Here is a 12124-nt window from a genome sequence, read left to right on the forward strand (position 1 = left end):
CCCAGGGCCAAAATCACGGGTGGTTTTGCCCCAGACCACCTGCCAGGGGTTGTAATGGCAGGCCCTCTGCCTGTGGTCCAGACAACACTGACCATATATTTCACTACCAGCTCACTCTTTGGTCCATCTGTGCCCATTTTAAGATGGTCTTACCACAAAAAAAAAAAAAAAGAAAAAAGAAAAAAGAAAGACAGAAAGAAAAATACGAGGAGTTCCCATCGTGGCTCAGTGGTTAGAGAACCCAACTAGCATCTATGAGGATGCAGGTTCCATCCCTGGCCTCGCTCAGTGGGTTAAGCATCAGGCATTGCTGTGAGCTGTGGTGTAGGTCGCAGACACAGCTGGGATCCTGCATTGCTGTGGCTCTGGCGCAGGCCAGGGCTACAGTTCTGATTCAACTCCTAGCTTGGGAACCTGCATATGCCACAAGTGTGGCCCTAAAAAGACAAAAAGACAAAAAAAAAAAAAAAAAAAAGCCCAGACTGTGTTTATGTGCTCAAATATGTTGCCCAAACAGCTTTTTAAGATCCTTTTAATTGTAGGGACTTGGGACTGCGGCTGGGCCAGCATGAAATCAGACCATCTCGGATTTTAGGGGGGCCCGGCCCGCCACTCTTATCAGGAGCAGAAGCTACAGGGGAAAGAATTGCCTCAGAAAGTCCAATCCCAAGCTTCCTGTGTACTTGGGTGTTTCCCAGAGATGGTAAACTCGGAAATTGCTGTGCACTCATCATTTTTTATTGCAGAATTCATTAAGCTGCCGTGCTCTTATCACCCTATCTTGTCAAGATGATGCATTACAGGCTTCATTGCAAAACTTTAACAAGCGGGAGAAAGTACACCTCTCGCTCCACCACAGCCGGGGAAAGCCCCTGGGTGTTTTGCTTTTGCCTGGATTTTTTTTTGCACAAAGCCCGGGGTCTTTGCAGAACCTCCGTCTGTCTGGTGACTCCCTTCTCTCCCTGTTTGATTGTGTGGAGAGAGTTCCCCTCCTTGAGGCTCCTGAGGCGCTGTGAGCGGCTGCTAGGGAACAGTCACCTTTCCCCCTTCTTGCTGACAGCCAGGCAGAGACATCATGCAAAGAGGAGCTATCCTGTATCACGACAAACGTCTGGGCGTGATGAGAAACCTCCGCCGATGTGACATCGAGGTCCCTGTTGCCTACGTGCCCGTCAGCTCTGGGTGTTCAGTGTGGCCGACGGGTTCCGGCCTGCCGAGCCAGGCGGATTTGGCTGGGCTCTGGCTTCTGTCATCAGCAGAGACCCTGCCTCTTGTATGTGGCGTGCTTGTCATCACAGCGAGCAGGAGTCACTTGGTAAATATGGAACGCGAAGCGGCTGAGCTCCCAGATTTCCATGGCAACCCCCAGAACAAGAACAAGATCACCAAATTATTCTGTGGCTTGCTTTTTTTAGGTGCAGTGATTCGGTTGCAGACTCATGTTTTTCCGCTCCTGATTTGTACAAAAAACACAGGCTCTGCCCACGGTGACCAGTACTTTGGTTTCAAGGACGTTCGTGGCCCCTGCCTGAAGCACCTAAAAAAGTCAGTCCCACCAGCTGCCTCCTTGTGTGCGAGCGGGAGTGCCCTGATGGCTTGTGTCATCTTACGTTGCTTCCTTAGAGCCTTTGGGGAGCTTCGATCTCTCCTGTGCGTGGGCTCGGCACCAGGAATGCGTGAGCTGGCACCCACCGCGCCGGTCACTGTCCCGGGCGCTGGATGTATGTGGGCAGACGTGGCTCTGCCCTTGAGCAGAGGGACCGTCCGCATCCCGTTTGTCCCTTCTCAGAGTGAACACATGTCCGTGAAGGCATCCAGCACGTTACCCGTGCATGTTTACCGTCGTGTGCGCTTTTATTTTTATCGTTTCCGGGCACTTGTTTTCTGTGACAGTTAGGTTCTTGCTGACAAACATGTTTGAGCAAAGCCAGCAACCTCACTGCCTTCAGCCAGTTCAGGAATCCTCCTGCGCTGTGGGCATTTGTTCTCCTTGGATCACTTGGTCTTGTCGATTTGACTCAGAGCTGGTTGGTGTTTCCTTTTTCAGCCCACTAGCCCGTCCTTTTTTTTTTCCCCCGGCAACATAATTGCCATCAGTCCTTCTTCTACGTGGGATGGGGTGCCAGAGCTGGTTTGAATCATCCGTGACTCAAAGAAGTCCAGCTTTGGCATATGAATGATTCGGTGAATTTAACTTTATTTTTTAAAGACGTCTTTCAGGCTGCCTGTCCTGTTTGCTGTCGCGAGCCAGTCATTTGCCCACCTGCCAAAAGTCCTCCTTCAAGTGAGGTTCCTGAATCATGGTCTCTTTATTTCTTAATTCATCCCAAATGCTTTAGAATTTGCCACAGCATCGTTCGCCATCCCCACTGAACCCTTTGATTCGCTGTGGATTCTCCTCCCCACTCCTTCCCTGGAATAATCACCGTCCTGCCCGCCCTCTGGAAGGGTTGTCCGCATTCCCACTTAAGAGCTCTCGGGCTCATCAGGCGAGGTCTCGGGTCAAAGAAAACGGGAGTGGTCTTGCAGTCAGAGAGCACCAGCTTCCAGATTTCGTAATAATGTGGCCCATGGAGGGGAACCAGTAGAGATACATGTCACTGGATGCATATTTGACTGCTGTGGCTGCAAAACTATGAAATATTGTGATTAATTTTTTGACATTTTCCTCTTGGACCAAAAAAAAAAAAAAAAACAAAAAAAAAAACCACTCTTTTCTCTGATCGTTTGCTTTTGTTGTTGTTTTGTTATATGTTACACCATATGTGAAAGGTCCTGGATACCTAAATAGGTTGAAATAAAATCTCAAAAAGAATTTATTTCTTGAAAAAAAATGGAAAAAAAAAAGAATTCTCAGTCCTCCAGTAAATGAACACTAGAAATCCTTAAGCTCAATTTGGGTGTAGCCACCTCTTTTATTCTTTTTTCTTCTTCTTCTTTTTTTTTTTTTTTGATACCTCTTTTATGCTATTGACTTTTCTAGCCCGGCGTGGGGGCTGGGGGGTCACGTCCTCATTATCCACCCATATCCTTGTTTTCTGGTTGGTTTTATTGTGGTTATTTTGTGCCACGTGCTGCAGCCGTCTCATTAGCTCATGGAGAAACCCAGTCTTTAATGCTGTCACAGGAAATAGATTCTTAACATCTTTACCTAAATCCATTTTTTAGAGCCCGATCATTTGTGAGGGTTAGGCTTCTGATAAAATAGTGTATAAAGCAAAGTATCTTTTTGTAATGTTTTTTTCAGTTGTGATTTAAAAGTGCTGTCCCACGCCCATTCTTAGGTTGCTCCTAGCCCACTGAGAAAGGTAGAGATACAAGCAAGTAAAATTCATGCAAGTTAATACATACTCTTGTAAATATCTGAATAAAAGACCAATGAATTAGTGTAGGAGTCTGCTGGCCGGGAACAGACATTGAAACTCAGGAGGGGCTCAATAAATACTTACTGGATAAATGAACATTGAAGGTTCCTTTCAGATATTCTGTTTTTCCAATGGATGGTAAGGCAGAAAAAAAAAAATCCTGATATTTTAGAAAAACGAATATTCGTTCACTCAGGTATTATTTTTAATTCACAGACGTATAACTCTCTCATGGACAAGTAAATATAATCGCAACAGAAATATGAGCTCATGTTACCCTTTTCTGTTTCCTACGAATTCAGATAGGTCATGCAAACTTGACCTCAAACCAGAGTTAATCAAACTATTTATATCTCCTCCAAGATGAAGCAGACACTGTCGCCACTGAACCCCAAAGAAGTGTCCTCTTTGCTTCCCTGGGAGTAACATTAGTCTTGGGCCCCTCACAGGTTTTCAGGAGTTTAGATCTGAGTATTTTGTACAAAGGAAAACTTTACTTATACTGAGTCATACTGATAAGTGCCATATCCATTCCCTCAATGATCCCCTAATTATGTAATTTCAGAGTTGTTTTTCTTCCTGGTAACAAATTCCCATTTGCAGGCCCTGTTGCTCCTCCTACATCTTGGCTCAATGTAACTCTTTCAATCTCTCTCTTTGCTGTTTCGTTTGAAACTCAAGCTTTTGAACTATGAATAGGGCCAAATCTCAGGCATCAACTTAATAATCTCCTTTTTAAAAACCTAATGGGAGTTCCTGAATATCCCAAGAGCCTTATGGAGTTTTTAGCGCCTCGGTTGAACTTTAAACATAGCGTGGAGAATTGGCGAAGCTACTGGGTGTTACTGGTGTACGCGTGTGTTGTGTGTGGGTGTGTGTGTTTATGTATGTATATGCCTAACGTGAAGGTTGCGCATAAGCATAGCACGTTTCCATACATGACCGATGTCAGGGAAGAGTATTTTTTTTTATCATGACCTCACCCCCTTTGTTGCCTGAAGAGCCCTGCGTTCAAATGCTGACCTCTAAGCTGCCCTGTCAGCAAGCCTAGCCTTCCTTCTTGGGGATGTGTATACCTCTGGCTCATGTCAGAAAGCCCCCCGAGGAGGAACCCAGCCCTGACGATGGCCCCAAACACCAGTTGACTTCAGTCTGGTGAATCCGTGAGGAATGTGGGACAGGAATGACATTCCACGTCTCTGCTCTTTCGCTGCAGCGTTGGCGCCCATGCCGTTGAGCTAAATCATCCCTGTTTTCTTCCGTGCATGATTCCAAGTGTTTCAAGAGGGAAGAAACAGAAAGTTCTTTTCTTTGAGCCGTGTTCTGAAGTTTACACAACGCATTCTTGCACATGATCCCCCTTGATCCTCATGACAGCTCCCCGCGGTGCAAGGCATTCCCCATGCCCCGTGTCATAGCCGCATTCACCAAGAAACAGAGGCTCAAGGAAGACGGGCTCGATGCCGCACAGCCAGTCAGGGCGGGGAGGGTTAGGGTCCTAAAGAGAGCTCGGGTTGCTCCCCTCCGACTTGGTAATATTCCCTAGGCACTAAAATGAGTGCTTGGACCATGGGCTCCATTTTTTTATATCCAGACTACTCTGTGGCCCGTAGAGATCTGTTGATCAAAGAACTAACTTGAAGGTCAGTATCCCATACTTGGAGCTAGAGGCAACCAGAAGGGTCTGTCTGGGGAGTGGTCAGGGATTGAGACAGCAGAGCCATGAGGAAGTGGGTGGCCAGAGAGAAGCTCTTGATGGTGGGGTGGGGGTCAGAGGTAGGACATGGCTGGTGATGAGGACACTGTGGAGGCAGGAGTGTGGGAATAAAAGGTGAACGTCGCCGAAAGCCCCAGGATCTGGCTGCCCACATGGGGTCTTGAAGCCCTCTCTGTTCTGACCATCTGCAAGTCACAGAAGTCACAGTTCACGGTGCGGTGGTAGGGCCACTCTGAGGCAAAGGCTGGTCCTATTCAAAGGGAGATGGGTTCTGTCAGGCGGAAGAGGGAGTCTTGCTCTTTATGCTGCAAGTCACTGCTCACTCTTGGACTCTTACTTTCCGCTTGAAATTCTTACCCTGTCCTGTGTCCTTTTCCCAGCTTCACTGGGTCCAGTGAGCTCCATTCCGTCTCATTATTTGTAAATTTTTCTACACGTAGGAACAGACAGTCCCTATAGAAGAATATTAATATGGGTTTTGGCTTTTTTCTTTTTCTCCCCCAGAAGAACAACGAAACAGCCTCATCAACTCCAGCTTGGAATCTGTGGTCTCATCAAATGCAAACAGCATCCTGAATTCCAGCAGCAGCTTACAGCCCAACATGAACTCCAGTGACCCAGACCTGGATACGCTCAAGCCCGCCCGGCCCAACTCACTGTAAGTCTGATGTCCGGCTGCCGGCCTCTGGGGGCCCTTGGCCAGCCGTGCTGCCCAGAATGTGCTTCCGGCCCCATCTGACTTTGAGCTCGTCCCATGAACATGAGTTAAACCTCCTCCCTCAACGTGGAAGCTTGGCTAGTTTGTTTTGGATTTTTCAAGCATCATCATCTCAAAGGGGGATCATTATTCTTAACATACTGCTTCTTGGCCCTGGTGATGTTTGGTTTACCATCCTGCTGAGATGGCTTGGGTGATGGCTAATCGCCTGTGCTGGCTGCTGGGCATGAAAGGCCGTTCCTTGCCGTTCTACAAACATCCGGCACTGTGGTCGCGCAGTAGATCGGTAGCTCAGTCTGTTTCACCCATTCACGCTGTCAGTTTCCCTCCTCCCCGACTATGTTGCGTCTGTTCGGTGCTACCTCTGTGTCCACCTCCGGAGAGGAGAGCCCCCAGGAGCCCTGTGAGTCTCCAGCTCCTCGAACCTTCGCCTGGTTGTGGTCACATGGCGGATGCTCTACGGGAGAAGAATGTCTCTTGCTCCCTTCTTGGGGGTTGAGCACCCACCGCTGAGACAGGCAGTTTTGAGGCTGGTTGTCCACTCCTCCATGGAAACTAGATCTACTCTGCTTGGGCCAGAAAGTTCTCTTTTGTGGTTGCATCCCACATTACTTAGCATGCTTCTTCAGACCACCCCATAAATCTCGTCCACCAGAGCCTTTGCAGAAAGAATGTGAGGCCGTGACCAGAACAGCTGGACGCTCTGGCCACAGTTGTATAAGACCCAGGAAAAGCAGAGTCAGTGTTGCCTTTCTCTAGTGAAAATAGTTTGAGGTTCAGCCACAAATTGCCTTCAGGGCCGTCGTTTCTCTTGGTGAGACACCAGGATGTCAGAACCTTTTCCTGCCCTCTCCCTGCTGTGGGTGCATGATCACACGCACACCCCGCCCCCGATCTGAGATGGCTACACATCTGCAAAATGGGTCCAAACATATTTGCCTTAGAAGCGACTAAGAGATATGTTAAGGCTCAGAAGGAAAAAGGACTCTACAATGGACATAAGAAATACTTAGCCTGAAAACACACAAAGGTAAGATGGCATCGTACATTGAGAAAGTCAGGTCTCTTTTTAACTGTTGGCAGTGTTAAATCCTTGGATATTAACACCTTTAATATCAAGATATTAAGACCTTAATGTTCAAGAAATTTAAGTCCTTACCTGTTACTGGGTAGATGACTGGTTTGTTTACCAAAAAGTAGCCTCAAGAGCTCAAAGTAATATAATTTGTTCAGCTCAGGCAGGAGGCCCCCTGGTTCGCCCTGGCCAGGCTCTCGTCGAGCCTCCTTTTGCTGCTCAGGGGCCCCTCGAGCTGCTGTCTAGACTTGAAGGAGATTCGAGTTTCTTGTCTTCCACTTTGTTTACACCTCTGTACTGAGCAGTTTCTGAAGTTACTTGTTGCTCAGCACAAGGTGGCTTAACAGTCCCTGATTTTAGCCGGCAGCACCCACTAGGGCTCTTTCATCTCTGTTTTCGGCAGCTCAGGCCTGGGAGGCACCCCCCCCCCAGAGTCACAGTCAAGTACAGAGTGTCCAGAGAGGCTGCTTTGACAGCTAAGCAGAAAGTAGGGATCGGGGTGGGGGGGTGACTTTTAAACAAGTCATGGAGGAGGGGCTTGGGAGTTGTGCAGTTTTCTAGATGTGATTTGCTTTAGAGAAGACACAGGGGGGCACTGTGCCTGCTCCACGCCCTGCAGGGCATGCATCCCCACCCATTGGAGTTTGGGGGGGCTTTCCTGGGGAGGGGAAGGATGTTGCTGGAAACAGTTCTGCTTGTCTCCCTTTGGGAAGGATGGGCGGCCGGCATGGGGTGTGTTAACTACAGGACGATTGTCCTCCAAGCCAACTGAGCAATGCCCACTAGCTGGGAGTCTTGCCCTCCAGGACGGCTGTTCTTGAGGTGGAAGCCGTGCTGGCAGCAGTTTGCCCGAGCCCCACACACTCTGCAGCTGGTCATCGCCTGTTCTTGAAACCCAGGGCTGGGAGAGGTTGTTGCCCAGCTAGTGTCGCCCCGGTTTTCTCTGCCTGGGATGTGCCCGAGTGGCCCGCCAACCCGAGGTGGTCCCAGCGAACGGAAGCCACAGTCCTTTGCTGAGTCACCCGAATTCTGAGAAGTCAGAAGCACCCTGGGCTGTGGTGCTTTGGCTCAGTTGCAACCAGCCAAGACCACGTGGGTCTCAGACTCAATCCCCGACCTCTCATTCCTTCCCTCCTATTCACCTTGAGGTGCACAGGGCCCCTTGAAGGGCAACGCTGGCCGACACCAACAGATACAGAGGCCCAGTTAAGGGGTGAGGATTTTGCCATTACCGCGACTGTTAATTAGGTGTCAGGCGTGGAACCAGTCACCAGGAAACTGGCCATTCTTTTTATTTCATTCATTTGTTTTTCATTGTTTTCATAATGACTGGAATGAGCCTTCTGACCACGTAACAGTCATAGAAAGAAATGCATTTGTGACACAGCACAGACCACATTTTGCTGGCTCATGGGTAACTGTTGGCGGATTCTTCAGGGAGCTGCGGGCCCTCTGTTTGTGTGGCCTCAGTGCAAAGTCCAGCATGAGACTTCGAGCCGTGCCAGGGCGAGGCTGTGGGCCTCCAGTCGTGCGGGGTCGGGGTGGGGGGTCCTCTGATCGACTTCTCGAGGTCGCCTCCTTGCCTGAAGATCCAAGGACACTGGATAAGCCGGGACCAAAGTTCTAGTCTCACATGGTCCGCGAGTATCCCCGCCTAATTTGGACTCAGACCTATGCTGAGCTCCTTGGGGTAAATGAGGGGAAAAGAGTCCTGGCCGAGGAGGAAAATGGTGACATACGGCTGGGCTAAATGGAGCTTGGAGCTCGCATGTGCGTTTGGAGCTCAACAGCTGTTCACTGGGTGTTAGGTACACACACCTGTCCGAGCCCCAGGTAAGACGCTATGGATGGGTGAAGAGCATTTCAGGTAAGGAGGATGAGAGAGCCAGAGATGGTCTAAGGCGGAGGAAAACAGCCTTCAGACATGTCTCTTGCAGGAGGGGAGCTTAGTTCTTCCCCACCACAACCACCAAAAGAGAAAAAAATTAAGCCAATCGCCAGGATCAGGACTCTTGGCACACAAATCCAGATTTCATGCTGGAGCAAATCAGCGTCCGGATGCAAACAAACAAAAAAAAAGAATTTAGCTGTTGTCCTGTGGCACAGTGGGTTAAGTGTTCAATGTTATCATTAGCGTGGCTCGGGTTCAGTCTTTGGTCTGGGAACTTCCATATGCTCTAGGTGCAGCCAAAAAAAATACCTTGAGCCTTTCACAAAAATTAACTCACAGTGGATCATAGGCCTGAGTGTAAAATGCAAAACTATAAAACTTCTGGAAGACAACATAGGAGAAAATCTACATGCCCTTGGGTTTGGCAGTGACTGTTTAGATACAATACCAGAAGCATAATCCATGAAGAAAACATTGGTAAGTTGGACTTCATTTAGGTTAAAAACTTCTCTGCAAAAGACATCATTAAGAGAAGGAAAAGCCAAGCCACAGACTAGGAGAATATATTTGCAAAACCCATAACTGATAAAGGACCAGTATATTAAACTGTGAAGACCTCTCTTAAAAGTCAACTGTAAGTAAAAAAAAACAACCCATTTAAAAACTGGGCAAAGGGTCTGGACAGACATCCCCCCGAAGAAGGTACACACTTGTAGAGAGCGTGTAAAGATGCTCAAGTCTCTGCCTTAGGGAATTGCAAATCAAGCAATGAGATACCACCCCACACCCACTGGAATGGCTAAAATCCAAAACACTAACAACAGATGCTGGCGAGGATGAGGAGCGACAGGAAGTCTCATGCATTGCTCGTGGGGATGCAAAAGGAGAAAGGCGCTTTGCAAGACCAGTTGGCAGTGTCTTTCCAAACTGAACATAGACTTACCACACAACACGATCGATCGGTGGCAGTCCCACCCCTAGGTGTTTACCCAAATGAGTTGAAGACTTAGGTCCACACAGAATCCTGCCCTGTGGAGTTCCCATTGTGGCTCAGCAGGTTAAGGACCCTTTGTTGTCTCTGTGAGGATACAGGTTCGACCCCTGGCTTCACTCCATAGGTTAAGGATCTGGCACTGCCACAAGCTATAGTGTAGGCCACAGATGCAGCTCGGATCCTGTATCGCTGTGGCTGTGGCAGAAGCCAGCAGCTGCAGCTCTGATTCGGCCCTGGCCCAAAAACTTCCATATGCTGCAGGTGCAGCCCTAAAAAGGAAAAAAAAAAAAAAAAACAAATTCTGCCTGCAGTGTACATGACAGCTTTATTCATTATTGTCAAAACTTTGAAGCAACCAAGATGTTCTTCAGCAGGTGAGTGGATACCCTGTGGACACCAAGACAACGGAATGTTTTTCCGTGATGAAAGGAAATGAGCTGTCAGGTCACGAGAAGACATGGTTGTGTGGTGCTGAGTGGAAAAAGCCCCTCTGAAAAGATCGAAGTATGGTATGACAGCAACTCTGACATTCTGGGAGAGGCAAAGCTGTAGAATCAGTGAAAAGATGGGTGGACAGGAAAACGAATCGGTGGACACGGGACCTTTTTGGGCAGTGATAGTCTTTTGGATGCTACTCCAATAGCAGATACAAGACATTCTGCATTTGTCAAAACCCATAAAACCCACAGAACAGAAAGGGTGAATCCTAACCTAAACCTTAAACTTGGGTTAGTTGTAACAACAATAATGTATCAATATTGGCTCATCAGTTGCAACAAATGACATAATGAATGATGTTAATATTAAACTTAGGGAATAGGGAGAGCTATATGTTGAACAATTTTTCTGTAAACCTAAAACTATTCTTTAAAAGGCTATTAAGGTGTTCCCATCGTGGTGCAGTGGAAACGAATCCAACTAGGAACCATGAGGTTGTGGGTTCGATCCCTGGCCTCGCTCAGTGAGTCAAGGATCTGACGTTGCCATGAGCTGTGGTGTAGGTTGCAGATGTGACTTGGATCTGGTGAGGCTGTGGCTGTGGCTGTGACTGTGGCCAGCAGCTATAGCTCCATTCGACCCCTCACCTGGGAACCTCCTATGCCATGGGTGCAGCCCTAAAAAGCAAAAACCAAACAAATCTATTAATGTATTTTTTGCGCGGGGTTGGCGGGGGGGGGGCAACAGGGAGTTCCCATCCTGACTTAGAGGTAACAAACCTGGCTAGTATCCATGAGGATGTGGGTTTGATCCCTGGCCTTGCTCAGTGGGTTAAGGATCCTGCATTGCTGTGAACTGTTGTGTAGGCCCACAGCTACAGCTGTGATTCAACCCCTAGCCTGGAACTTGGAAATGCCCTAGGAACTTGCATATGCCCTGGGTGTGGCCCTAGAAAGACGTTGTGTGTGTGTGTGGTGGTGTGGGCATATTTACATATACAAGTAAATAAATATTTTTTCAATCTAGATTTCCAGTGTCTTTGGCCACACTAAATCCATACGTTGCTTGGTAATAGAAGATGCTCTTCTTACCAGCCCACTTCAATCCTTTCTATCTAGAAAGCCTTTGGTGGGTTACCTGTGGCCAAGAGTCTTTGCAGCCTCTCCCATTAAGAGGCGGAGTCCTTGAATCTAGGTGGGCCTTTACCCTCTGACTGTTTTGACCAACTCTAAGCCCAGGCCCTCTTGGACCCCAGATGCCATGTCAAGAGCCCAGGCCAGCCTACTCAAGGACGGAGGACGACTAGCAAGAGGGCCTGCGGCCCCAGCCAAGCCCGACACCCCCAGCCACGCATCAGTGGATACAACCACATGAGTGAGTCCAGGAAAGACCAACAGAAAAGCTGCCCAATTAACCCACAGATTCGTGGCAAAGAATACACCAGGGTTGTTTCAAGCTGCTGAATGTAGGCCAGTTCTCTCAGCGATAGTTAACTGACCCAAGTCAGAGTCACAGGCAGCTGCCTTGGGATGGGGCTGGGGCTGGGCTGCGCAGGAAGGTAGAAGCCATGGGAGCTTCTCGCTGTAGCACAGTGGTACGTGGAGATTAGCCCTTCCATTTGCAGAATCTTCTTTGAAAGAAAATGACTCATAAATGAGATTCTAAGAAGTTAGGAAACAAAACAAAACCCACAGCTAATGGCTGAGGCAACAAGAAAGATAGTTCTAACATTGGCGTGCAAAGCCGGAAAGCCTGGGTTTGATCCTGGCACCACCAGTGACTGTCCATCCGGTGACAGTCCTTGGCCCTAAGCCTTCCCCTGAAGGCGGAAGGAGTGGGGCTGACCTGTCCCTGAGAATGGAGATGCTTCACCGGGTGCTCACGGAGGGCTGCAGAACTAGAAGCCACTCTCCTCTCCCAGTGACA

At 48.5% G+C, this 12124-nt stretch overlaps 1 protein-coding gene across 14 annotated transcripts in view; it reads left to right on the forward strand.

The window, feature by feature from the left end:
* Nucleotides 1–12124, forward strand: part of ARHGAP26 (Rho GTPase activating protein 26) — a 476857-nt gene that overhangs the window by 393047 nt on the left and 71686 nt on the right. For all 14 annotated transcript variants that reach the window (XR_002342097.1, XM_013987610.2, XM_021085444.1 and 11 more), the window contains one exon: nucleotides 5587–5740. Coding sequence is in view for 13 of the 14 variants with exons in the window: in XM_013987610.2 (XP_013843064.2) it covers nucleotides 5587–5740 (154 nt within the window). In the remaining variant the exon portion in view is untranslated. The remainder of the gene's footprint in view (nucleotides 1–5586; nucleotides 5741–12124) is intronic.

This window comes from Sus scrofa, chromosome 2 (genome assembly GCF_000003025.6).
Source record: "Sus scrofa isolate TJ Tabasco breed Duroc chromosome 2, Sscrofa11.1, whole genome shotgun sequence".
Taxonomy (NCBI): Eukaryota; Metazoa; Chordata; class Mammalia; order Artiodactyla; family Suidae; genus Sus; species Sus scrofa.